Source organism: Lepisosteus oculatus, chromosome 9, assembly GCF_040954835.1.
Source record: "Lepisosteus oculatus isolate fLepOcu1 chromosome 9, fLepOcu1.hap2, whole genome shotgun sequence".
Taxonomy (NCBI): domain Eukaryota; kingdom Metazoa; phylum Chordata; class Actinopteri; order Semionotiformes; family Lepisosteidae; genus Lepisosteus; species Lepisosteus oculatus.
The window spans coordinates 41,292,398-41,304,473 of NC_090704.1; the positions used below are offsets into that span (position 1 = coordinate 41,292,398).

Genomic DNA, 12,076 nt, shown 5'->3' on the forward strand with positions numbered 1-12,076 from the left:
TTTCAGTTCTCCTCAACCCCTTTTAACTGAACTAAATGAGGACCTACAAATCCCTTGATATTAGTAGTTTTAAAATGAACTGCCCATGCTAGCGGTTTTTCGACACGGACCTTTCACCCAATGTGTTCGACAAAATATTTTCTTTGCATCTAGAAGTCTGTTTTTTTAGTAGTCTATGAAAGAACCTTTATCATAGCAGCAATTCAATTGCATCCTTCCTAACCCATATCCTTTCGTTGTTTATTTTTACTCATTACCTTCAGACGCACGGAAGGGACGTTAACAAATGGAACTCTATCCACTGTTTTACGGATTTAAGTGTAAAAAGGGAGATGAAGATGAAATGTGGTGAAAGACTGCCTACTTGTGGTCGCACTATTTAATTACAATATTACCACAAAAACAACACAAAACAGGCTGTGCTTCATTGCCATTACAGCCCTCTTACCTATGATATTCTTCGGATAAATCGAGCACACCAGTAAGACTGATTATATATATATATCACACGATGTAGGCCTACACTGAAAGCCTGGATGGACTAAAACATAAAATATATGACCTGAAAAACAAATATGAAAAAGATGAGGCTCATGTATTTTTTAAGATACAAATAAAACGTATGACGGATATATTTTAACCGCACATTGGCGTGTTTAACGAAGAACAAAGGCTACAAGAGACTGCACTAAATGACGTTATCTTACCGAGCAAGATTTGGCAAATTATATTTTAAAAAACAGAACGACGCCACACGTGTACAATGAACACCATACAGAAATCGGTTTAAAAATGTTTCGTTGTTGTTTACAATCTGGAGTTTGGTGGGGCTTGGAGCTCATGCGGTTATTTTCGCGAAAATACGGTGTCGTTTGAGAAGCCGGGTGCTGCGAATTGAGGAGTAAATTTGTGTTGTGTGTGTTGTACAGAGAAAAGGCTTTCGGTGTTATTCTCACAAGACTCCCCACAGCTTCGGAGCCGGGATACAGACACAAACCACGATTTTTAGGTAAGATGGAGACCCGGAGCTCTGGGTTTGGCCTTGAGGTGAGAGCTGTTTCATCTTGTTCTAAGTCTGGTTTGTATTAACGTGCATTTGCTGTATCTGGTCAAATCTTCAAACGTCGCATAATAGTCTCGAATCAAGAAGGAGGCAAATTCGGGTAAACGAGGCAGCGTTACTGTCACTTTGCTGAATACTGTAGTAAATTCTTAAAATAATTTTATATTCATCTTAACTGAACCAGTTAATGTTCACGTTAAGTGAAGTGAGTCTGTTTTCTAGAGGATGACCTTAGGTGCGATTTGCTGTTGTGGTGTATTTACCGTATTACGGCACTGAGCTACTATTCGATTGATCACCAGTGATCCAAAAGACAAGTTATTTTGACTGCCACATATACAATACTTCTCTTTCCACAACTAGAAGATACATTTCTGGGATAATTACTCAAATACCAGTTCTACGTTTTCGCTGTTGTACACTTTAGTCTGGGGATTCCAAGAAATGCTGCATTAACTGTCTAGTTGGTTTACACCACTGAAAACAAAATATGGCGTATCTGAAGGTACCACTTGATCCTCTTCATTTTAATGTGTTGGATTACTTTTGTGAGCTTTTTACTGTTACACATTTTCCATTAAACACATTTTTCCCTTCCAGTATTTTCACCAAGATGGAGCTTTTTAAAAGTTTATCACTGCAGGAATTCACAGAGGATGGTGATACTAGTCAGCATTTGTGTTTTCAGTCCAGAGCTGTGCCGCCTGGGGTTATTGTTGGGATGAGACAGTGGAGGGCAAGCACATTGCATTTAAAGATGTTGTATGGCATAAAACTGCTTATGGGTGAAAATAATCACTTGGATTTCTTTGTGGTGGGTTTATCTGAATAATTTCACCCAAACCGCTGAGCTGTGGTTGCTTTGGTAAGGGGTGTTGGTGGGTCACTAGGTGGCATCCTTCAGGTGATACATTGAACCAAGGTCCAGACGACCTTGTCATTAAAGGTCCCGGAGCACTGTCAGTAAGAGCAGAGGTCTTAGCCCTGGTGTCCAGGCTAAACTCCTATTTGGGCTTGTTCAGTCTGGCCTCCCCAAATAAACATCCTTCTTTAATATCACTGGTGAACCTGTGTCTAATTCTTCACCTGAAGAATGTACTGAGTGAGTGTACTGGTGCACTTTGGCTGCCGTTGCATCATGCAGGTAGAGCTGCACACTTGTGGTGGTGGAGGGGATCCCCATTACTTGTAAAGCGCTTCGAGTGGAGTTTCAGGAAAAGGGTATATAAGTGTATGGAATTATTATCATTATATACATGCAAGGAATTATAATTTTTTGTCAATCGGGCCGCACAGTGGCACTGTGATTAGCATTGACTCCTGATCTGGGATGCTATCTGTGTGGAGTTTGCATGTTCTTCCCGGTGTTTGTGTGGGTTTCCCCTTACAGTCCAGGGAATTCTGGTAAGTTAATGGGCCTCTGGGAGAACTGGCCCTGGTGTGAGTTTGTGCCTGTGGTGGACTGGTGTCCCGTCCAGGGTGTACCCTGACTTGCCGGGACAAGCTCCAGCTCTGCCAGGGAAGATGCATGGAAGAATGTTTTTTTAAAACTTTTTTTGTCAAAAGCACTAATATATCTCCTTATTCAAAACCATGATACATACATTTATCTGACTTTCATTATTCATTATCAGAAAGCTTCCTATTGCCAGTGATGGCCATCCCCCAGAACCACAATGTGCTAGACGGGGCAATAGTCAGTCCAATAGTGAGGTGTGCACACACAGGGACAAGTCAGTATCACTGACTTATGCACTCATGGTGTATTTCTAATATTAAGTTGCATTTGTTTTAATTTTGTACTTCAGTCAGCTTTGTGGTTATATGATGAGGTTTGCACTGTATTGGAAGGCTGTAAAAAGACTGCACTTTTACAGTTATATTCAGGAACTCTCTCCCCCTGCCCCCCAAAATAAATATAATTCAGGTTTATCTGCAAACCAAACACTATGTTGTTAAATGTCAGGAGGTCAAGGTCAGGAATTAACATAAAATATAATGTCGCCTCCTAGACTTATTCTAGATGGCCTTGGCGCAGTGAATTTACTAGATGAGAAACAGGCTTTATTCAGCCTGTTTCTCAGGAGTCCTCTTGGATGTAGAAAGGTATTATAAAGATTAAGAATATTGCAGCGCGCTTTTGCAGTTTGGCAAGAATTTAAACGTGACGCGCAAATCATACGTGTGGGAAAGGTGCGTAAGGGTCTATTTAAAAGCGGTAGGTCATCATCCATCACGGCCTGTGGAAGACTTTTTCAATTTAGTGCGTGATGAAGACCTGCCCAAGGTGAAAGAAATGTATGGAACTACCAGCGATGAATTAGGTACATGCTCACTATTCGCCTTGTGAAATTAGGTATTCGCACGAGTAACATTGAACTACTTTAGAACTACATTTTCCCGGCACTGAGCAAACCAGGGTGTAAACAAACAACTTTAAAATGGAATCCTCCGGAAAGTTGGCACCCAGGACCTCCCACTGTCGTCTCCGATTGGCTAAAAATGACCTGCTCTTACTCTGACGTATACCGATTCCGGGCGATCTGATTGGCCCCAGGGAGTGCCACTCATGCTTGCTCCCCCCCCCTCCCACGCCCTCCTATGTTGCAGCATGGAGGATCGAATGTAACAAAATCCAGGTACTGTAGCAAACCGAGCGGCGATCCGCAAACTTTTCTGTAAAAAAAAACAAGGGACATCGCTTTGTGAAGACCACAGCGCAAGGTAAAGACCGAGAGTATGTAAAAACCGGTGTAGTTTGCGGGGTAGAAACGACATTGTATAGTTATGATTTTATTTTTTAATCGCAGGGTGGTGGTGGTAACCCTGTTAGGTTTCTGCGCTGGGAGGCAGGGGTAGGTTAGTCGGCTTGTTTCAGCACGGTGTATTGCTCTTTTAGTATTCAATGGCCCAATACCTTGCACGGCTCAGGTACACCCGTTGATTTTGCTGCCCGTGTGCGTGAGGGATCTTATTCGCTTTGCTGGTGCAAGTAAAAAATAAAACAACAACAACAAAATCTCAGTAGTGCTGTCGCGACTCATCTAAGAGGCATGCTTCTCTGTGCGCTTTTTTAAAACCAGTCCGTTTCGCATTACGCACAACTACTGGAAACAACCGTGAGCCGCTGTTACCGCTACGGCGCCTTTTCGCCTCTATTTCTTGTTTTATATTTTGAATCTTTATTTTGTTTCCCTTCCGCGTGTCCCCGGCCCCACGCCGGACCCGCAGAGCTGCCTCGTCTTTAAAACGTGTCTCCCGTGACTGCAACGTGGGGGGTGAGGCGCAGCTGCCCGAGGAAATCCGGGTCGTGCGTTTTCGGCACATAACGCCTCCTTCCACGCGTTTGCCCGGCGCTTCTTTAAACGTCCATTGCCCAGATAACGGTCTCGACAGTCCGGTACACGAAACGCCATCGTGTCGTGTTTTCGTGAGGTGTACCTCAGCGTGACGAAGGCAGACGCTCGTTTCCATTTTGGACAGTTGTTCTGGAGAACTGCAATGTCTACAGTGGCCAGACTACACCGTCTGCCCTACACGTTACACGGGAACAGTCATATTACAACACTACTGATATTATTTCAGGCTCTGGTTAACGCATCCTTACAGCATAGTCTGTTTTCTTGGGCAAATTGTGTTGCGTGGTTTTGAAACGTTCGTCAATCGTTTGTAATTCCACGGTCGAATACAATCACAGTTTTGTCATTCTTTAAACAGCAGGTTTCTGATGCAGTGAGAAGCGTGCTTTAGTAACGCATAGCCCTCGGGCCTCTAGTTCATATTAAAATGATTTTTTTTTTAAATTTGATTTCTTTTTATTATCTTGTCACTTTTTTTTTTGTTAAGTGATTTTTCTTGAAAGAAAATTAAAATCGCCCCCGGTCTGAATATTTTCACAGTGTGATGAGCACACAGATGTAGCGCGATTCCCAGTGCACGGTAGCTGGTGCTGTTCTAATAATTATATTATATACCTGTATACATTCTTTTTTTGGTGCCATAATGTTTTTAAAGGGCGAGTTACTGATGTTGAGACAGGATTCGTTTAGGGCTTTGGGGTAGTTTTCTGATGTCGACGACGATGTCTCTGCAAATGTGATCATGGTGTTAGGAAGGTAGTACAGTGCCGGTGGTAAAGCTGTAACTTAGTGTAGGATCGAGACTTTTAGTTGTAGCAAAGATGATTTAAAAAAGTCTCCATCTTAGCCCTTGTACAGTTCCGTGTCGCACAGCGATGCTATCCCTTTGTAAATAGATATGGGGTCACTATGACAAACTATCTCCTGCTGTATTCTTAATATTCCCCAAATGCAGAGTGTTTTCTAGTGCTCGAAGAGACTGTAGAGTGATTAGTGGCTGATTGTGTTATCTGACGGACAGCCGGGGTCCCACGTGTAGCTCTGCTGGGCCCACACGTTTCCTCCGGAGACGGATCTGCAGAGCACAGATCTGGGAGCAGGGTTCAGGTGTTAGGAGGGAGCCAGCAGGGGGATTGTCTCGGAATGCAGAGACGCTTCATCTTCCCGCTAAACATGGGATGAAAATTATTTTCCTTCAGTCAGTTTTCAGGAGGTATATTTCAGCGCTTCTGTCTGTTCGGAATCCTTCAGCCAGTTCTTGCTTTCATTCTTCTGACACAGCTTCTCGTGTTGTCATACTGCGTGGCAGAAATAATTGGTCATTGGTCGTGTAATCATTATTTCTCTTTTTTGTATGCAAATGGCAGCTTGCACAGTTAGATTCGGTAATGAGGCGATCTAGAAGAATTCAGAGGTCATATTACTTAACTTCAATACACAAGTAATCTGGGCTGTTCAGGTCATACCCCTCAGCGGATGCCAGTCTTAAAAGGGCACACAGCAACATGTCTCCCTGTCTTTTACTCGTATCGTTGATGGTAATTTAACTCAAGCCTTGATGGAAGGTGACGTAGACTCAATGTGCTGTAAAATATTGAAATAGTTCCGCCACGCAGGGTCGTATATACGAATGTGAGTTACGTTATTTGACATTATCAGTAAGTGACAAAACTCAAAATGCGTGGCTCTGAATTACAGTACACAGTGAGTGGAAATTCATAAGCACGGAACAAGGCATGGAGATTATGGCAGTAAGTCACAAAGCCTGCTGATAAACCAGCGAACCTTGGCTGGGAGGGGATCAGGGGCGGTGCTGTCTGGAGGTTTCCTCTTAGGTGTTTCCTTCAGACGCAGGACAAGTGAGTGACCAGCAGAGGAAGCGAGAGAGGTGGCGGGGGGTTGGAGACAGGAGCGATGGGGGCAGCAGTAGGTAAGGACAAGGATCTGTTTAAGAATTTAGGTTTGGAATGTGCCACAGCTCTCACTGTTGTTATTGTACTTTAAATTGAATTTACCCCAGCCTGATTGAGTAACCTGCGAGCGTGTGATGTGGAGTCCGTGATATTTAGCCTCTTGGTGCTGGGCGATTTGCTAATCATCTAAAAGTATATCAGTCCTTGGTCAGGTCTTTTGTCTTTTGTATTTTTTTTACACCGTTTGTGATCATGAGGAGACTGGACACAATTAGCAGAGCCAGGCCGTGAGGGGGGATTAGTCGATCATTGCTGTATGATCAGGCAGTAAGACACGATCGGGAATTCCAAGTCATTTGGGGATCACGAAGGCAGATAGGGAAGATAAAGCACATCGCCTGTTTGGCTCAGAGAGAGGTGTGTGAGTGTGTTGTCCTGAGACGGAAATGTAGAAATGTAGAGGCCGTGTGTCATGACGTGCCACAGTGCGTGAAAGTTTGTATGTTCTTCCTGTGTTTGTGTGGGTTACCTCCCAGAGTCCGAAGACATACTGCTAGGTGAATTGGTTTCTGGGAAAATTGGCCCTGGTGAGAGTTTGTCTGTGTGTGCGCTGTGATGGACTGGCGACCAGTCCAAGGTGTACCCCGCCTTGCCCCCGGTGTTTTCTGGGATAGGCTCCGGTCTCTCCATGACCCTGAATTGGATGAAGCAGTTTAATCATGGATGGACGGAATATAGTACAGCACTTGTTCCACATGATATGTTTAAGTTTTAACTAGGAGGGCCTTCGTGTTGGCTGTTCCTTTACGCATGTGAAGAAATGGGTCTTGTCTTGTTTACATACGTGATGTTTTAATTTCATGATAAAAGTGAAGCTTTTCTTTTGTGGGATAATCTCTCAGAATAAAAACACATGAATCCCCCAAAATAACTTTGCAGTCCTGTGACTTTAAATCTTTTTCTCCATCTCCCTAATCACTATCTGCATGTGCCTGGAAGGGTAGACAGTATTCTTTATGGTCATTCCCTAAATTTACTGTTTGTCATGGCTTTGGTTTGGATACTTGGTTTGGATGAAGCTAATTTAATTTCTCCAGCAACAAGATGATTTAAAGCCCACTAAAGTCGGTCTGATTGTTTCCGGCCGGAGGACTGGAAATTTGCTAGTGGGGCCGACTGGGGACCCGGCTACGACCTGGTGTACAGTTAAGATCTGGAGAGGGATCTGTGACACCTTGCAGCGTCATCCTCCAGCCCCCCTCTGGCGCCTGCTGTTCTCCTGTTACATCACAGTGGGGCGTGCGTGCGTTATTTCTGCCAGGGCTGTGCTGTTCTTAATCATGCACATCAGTTCGTGAAGGTTACCTTGCCCTTGTGGTTATGGTACATCTGCGTCTACGGCCAGGCCTGCTGCTGCTCCCTGGTCACTGTGAGCCCCCTGATGATCAAGCGTCTTCCTCCTTGCTGGAGTACTTCACCGGCTTCTCCTGTGTGTGTGCGCGTGCGCGAGAGATGCACCGGGTGCTGGGCTGTACTGGGCTGCTGCCTTGGTGGGCTGCCAGCTTGCGGTCGGAGCAAGTGCGCAGCTGAGGGGAGCTCTGCTCCTCCTCTTCCTCCTCTTGGCCGGTGATGTGCTGTCCACAGCCAGCCCCCCTTCTCCTGGCCGCTCACTAGCTCCCTGTGATGCCCAGGCCTTGTGACCGTCGCTCTTGAGAACAGAAAGACTTTGGCTTTTTGCAAATCATGAGCCGTCTTAAAAAAAAAAAAAAACGGTTTACGTTCAATCTTAGCCACTTGTCTTTTTTTGCCCCGTCGCTCCTGGTCGTGCAGCACGTTGTACCTTTCATCAGCAGGAGCTCGCCGCTGTTACTGTCTCCTACAGTGCAGACGATGAGAATTTGGGAACGGTGGGTCACGGGGAAACGAGACCTTTGTGAAGCCTGACCAGGATTTCACCCCGGTGACGGACGTCATGTTGGGGGGGGGGGGGGGATTTTATTCTTTAACCAGATGAAAATGTTCCCAACCTCTCGTTCTCTCCCCACTTCACTGTGGTCCTTCTTGTCATCAGCTGTCAGGTTTCGGCAAAAACAAACGATTTCTCAAGAGGAGGAATGTTTGTTTCGTACCGCGTTGCTCGGGCACAATCGCTTTGGAGTCTTGGGCTCCGAGGGCTGAAATGGAGGAGAAGATTGTATGAATTCTCTTACCGCTGTTGCCCCTGTCTCTTGCATAAAAACAGTCCCTCCTGCTTGTTGCTCCAAATCGGAATAATTCCGCCTCTCACACTCAAATAATTGCCTTTTCTGTTCAAAACATGACTCTAATATTGCGCCTTTGAAATCCACTAACTCCACATACGAGGCTATTTGAAGCAGGTCATTTCCATTTCAAGAGGAAATTATTTCCTACTTAGTAGCAGCAATCCAATTTCGTATGGTGACAGCTAGTTTCATCAAATCTGTGTTTTCAGCTTGTTAAGAAGCGTTTCCTATGCAGCCCTATCCATAGTGACAAGCCTCTTATTTCACTCTAATGTCTTTTGAATGTTGCCATGCAAGGTTAGGTTAATTATGCCGCATTCAGCGTTGCTTATGGTGGTAAAATTTGAACGCTTTTGACAGCTTTCAAGAGCCACCGATAGGTGTGTCAGTCATAATTGTACAACCTTATTGCATGAATAACACCAACAATTTGGTCTTTCCTTAAAGTGTTCTTTGAAGTTCTGCTTTGCATATGATCATTTATGTGGTTCCTCGCGTTCTTAAACATGGGGAGGAGGGGATTCTGGGCCACTTTGCTGCCACTGCGCTACCAAGACAAATGTGCTGTTTGTAGGGATGAAATTTCAATTCCTGGATGCAAAATGTTTCTCATTCTTGTTATTGGTATTCGAGTAGGAAGTTATTTTTTGGGGGCAGATAATCAAAGCTGGAAATTGCAGACTGCTTTTTAAAAGGTATTTGGAACAGGACTTTGAGAAAAACAAAGTTGTAGTCTGACCCTGGTCTGGTCATTGCATACAAACAGCTCCTAACTTCTGCTTAATTATTGGGGTTTCTTTGTTCTGCAGCTTTTGTTAGGATTGGATTGCTACCAAGCTTTTGCATAATATAAGAAAAGAAAGCTACAGCCACAGGTTAAAAGGTTATTGCAAAAAATCAAGTAAGACAGCTTAAAATACATTTGATTCAAGAATATCCTGCTGTGTTTTAATTGGATTCTTTTAAAGCATACATTTACTTAAAAATGAACAATGAACTGTGTTCCTTGTTGGAAGCCTCCTGTGTTTAAAGTATCCTACACTGACTTTCCTCTGGGTTCTGTGGCTTCAGCCCACGTGGAAGCAGTGTTCTGTAAATGACTTACTGGAGCAGAACTGAGCTGGGCATCAGCTGCTGTCAGGTGCTGTCTCCTCTGCTGGAGGGTCAAGCGTCTCTTTGTATTGAGCTGCAGAAAAATGTTAAGGTGGGCACCACATGCAGAATACGGTATGCCTAGAATCACAAATATGAGCAGGTCTGTGTCTGGCGGCACTGTTTTAATTCTGCTTTTTACTCACTCTCTGCTCTCATTCCATAGGTTTAATCTCTCTCCGTTTGTTTTTAGAAAAGGGCACGGTCTTCATGTAATCTGCATTTTTTGGAATATTGCAGTATATTTTTAGAACAAAAGTGCCAAATGCACACGTCTTTGGTGATGAGCGAAGCTACACAGTGTGGCACTGCAGTGGTTTAAAGAGACTTTTTTCAGCATGTGAGGCCCACACGGCTTTAGATGAAACAGCGTATTGAGGATGCTGAGAGTTGCGTAGGTATTTTCTTTAATTCTTTTTAAAAATTGTGGCATTTGGTTTATGACCAAAGATGGCTAGTTGAGGCTGAGAGGCCGACAACTTTAAACTCTCCTCAGTTGTGCAACGTTGTGTTACAATGGCTGTTGGGCACTGTGGTGTGTTGCATTGCTGACTCGCCCTTGTGGTATGACCCTGACTTTCTGGGTTACAGTGATGCACAATGCCAATAGTGGACAAGCTCAAAGAGGCCCTGAAACCGGGGCGCAAGGACTCTGCTGATGATAGTGACCTCAACAAGCTGCTGGCCTCCTCCGCCAAGAAGGTGCTGCTGCAGAAGATTGAGTTCGAGCCGGCCAGCAAGGGCTTCTCCTACCAGCTGGAGGCGCTCAAGACCAAGTATGTCATCCTCAACCCCAAGGCAGAGGGAGCTGTGGGACAGAGGGCGGCGGACCCCCTACCGATGAAGAAGCAGGGTAGGTGTGGCCCGATTGTGGGGAGAGGGTTAAGCTGCAGTGTTGAGGCTGGCGTGGAGGGGGGATCTTGGCTTCCCTTTGTGATTAACATCCAAGTAGATTTAAGTCTGCATACTTGCCTTGTCATCCAAGAGGGACCACCGGTCGTACCCACACCAATGACCATCCACATCATCAGTCAAGCTCACCACTTCAGACTTGTCACTTCAAAGATCTTGGGCAAGTTAGCTGATAACTGATTGGCGATGGAGGTGATTGGCTGGGCTCTCCTTATTGGTTAAGGGTGAACACATCGTTTAAACCATCTGAGCAGTGTTTTCTCACGATGGGTATTGTTTTTCTCGGTTCTGCTCAGCCGTGTGTGTGTGGTAAAGATATTCAATGTATTCTGTTGCCTTAAGTTCTTGAGCCATCCTACATTTTAGCGTACAAGCGCTCACGCTTCCAGGCTTTTCACAGACTCTCGCTTGCTAATGCATCCACTCGGGTTTTTGTGTTCAGTCTCGGAGGGTGTTAGCGGGGGACAGAGTGACGGGATCCCTGCCCCCCAGAAGATGCTGTTCCCGGGGAACAGGCTGTCCATGAAGTGGGAGCGAATTTACAGAGTAGGAGCCGGTCTCCACAACCTGGGCAACACCTGCTTCCTGAACTCCACGGTGCAGTGCCTGACCTACACCCCTCCCCTCGCCAACTACCTTCTGTCCAAGGAGCACAGCAGGGCTTGTAAGCTGCCTTCACCGTTTCTGATCCTCTCACGCTATGATCTGTACACTTATTGATGCCGTACAAGAGTGTTCATTTGGATGATAGACTTAAAAACATTTGTGTTTGAAGTTGTAAATAGAAAATGAGTATTGCTATTCTATATTTTAAATGTTGTTGTTTAAATTGATGTTTAGGCTTAAGTGGTTCCTGTAGTTCTTCATCATGGGGATCTCAGCAACTGACCGAAGGAGCAGAAGTTTGTCCTAACCCTTGCTCCGTGTCTCTGTGTGTTACAGGTCACCAGTCGGGATTCTGCATGATGTGCGTGATGCAGAACCACATAATACAGGCGTTTGCCAACACTGGCAATGCCATCAAACCGGTCTCCTTCATCAGGGACTTGAAAAGTAAGCTGGATTTGCGTCCGCCTGCTCCCCCCTAGGCAGAGCGTTCATGTGGAGGAGAGGGACAGTGTAAAAGAAGAATGGTGGAGCATGTATCAGCTTTGATTTTGTGGAAAAGAAACTAGATATAGCTGGCTTGGTGGAACTCTGCTGCTTCATAGGTTTGATTCTGAGCTGGGGCTGTGTTTATGTGGAGCTGCATATATCCCTAGTGTTCCTCTGTGTTTTCCCCAGGTCCTTCAATTTCCAAGCATTTTACAAAGACATGCTGGCTGCTGGCTGGGTTAACTGGTGCGTCTTAATTGCCCCATTGTGCACTTTTGTATTTGTGCCCTATGAAAGACTGACGTCTCTTCCAGGGTA

The 12,076-nt window shown here is 45.0% G+C and overlaps 1 protein-coding gene across 8 annotated transcripts in view; it reads left to right on the forward strand.

Annotated features, from left to right (window-relative positions):
- Nucleotides 1–399: 399 nt before the first annotated feature.
- The window catches only part of usp36 (ubiquitin specific peptidase 36), a 31,076-nt gene continuing 19,399 nt past the window's right edge, over nucleotides 400–12,076 (forward strand). The window contains exons 1-6 of one of the 8 annotated variants that reach the window (XM_069194546.1): nucleotides 400–481; nucleotides 930–1,047; nucleotides 1,664–3,787; nucleotides 10,343–10,604; nucleotides 11,106–11,327; nucleotides 11,606–11,716. In XM_069194546.1, the coding sequence (XP_069050647.1) occupies nucleotides 10,352–10,604; nucleotides 11,106–11,327; nucleotides 11,606–11,716 (586 nt within the window). In that variant the 5' untranslated portion in view covers nucleotides 400–481; nucleotides 930–1,047; nucleotides 1,664–3,787; nucleotides 10,343–10,351. Of the gene's footprint in view, nucleotides 1,048–1,663; nucleotides 3,788–9,944; nucleotides 10,146–10,342; nucleotides 10,605–11,105; nucleotides 11,328–11,605; nucleotides 11,717–12,076 lie in introns of those variants that run through there. The other 7 variants (XM_015356396.2, XM_069194544.1, XM_069194545.1 and 4 more) reach the window with 7 other exon arrangements.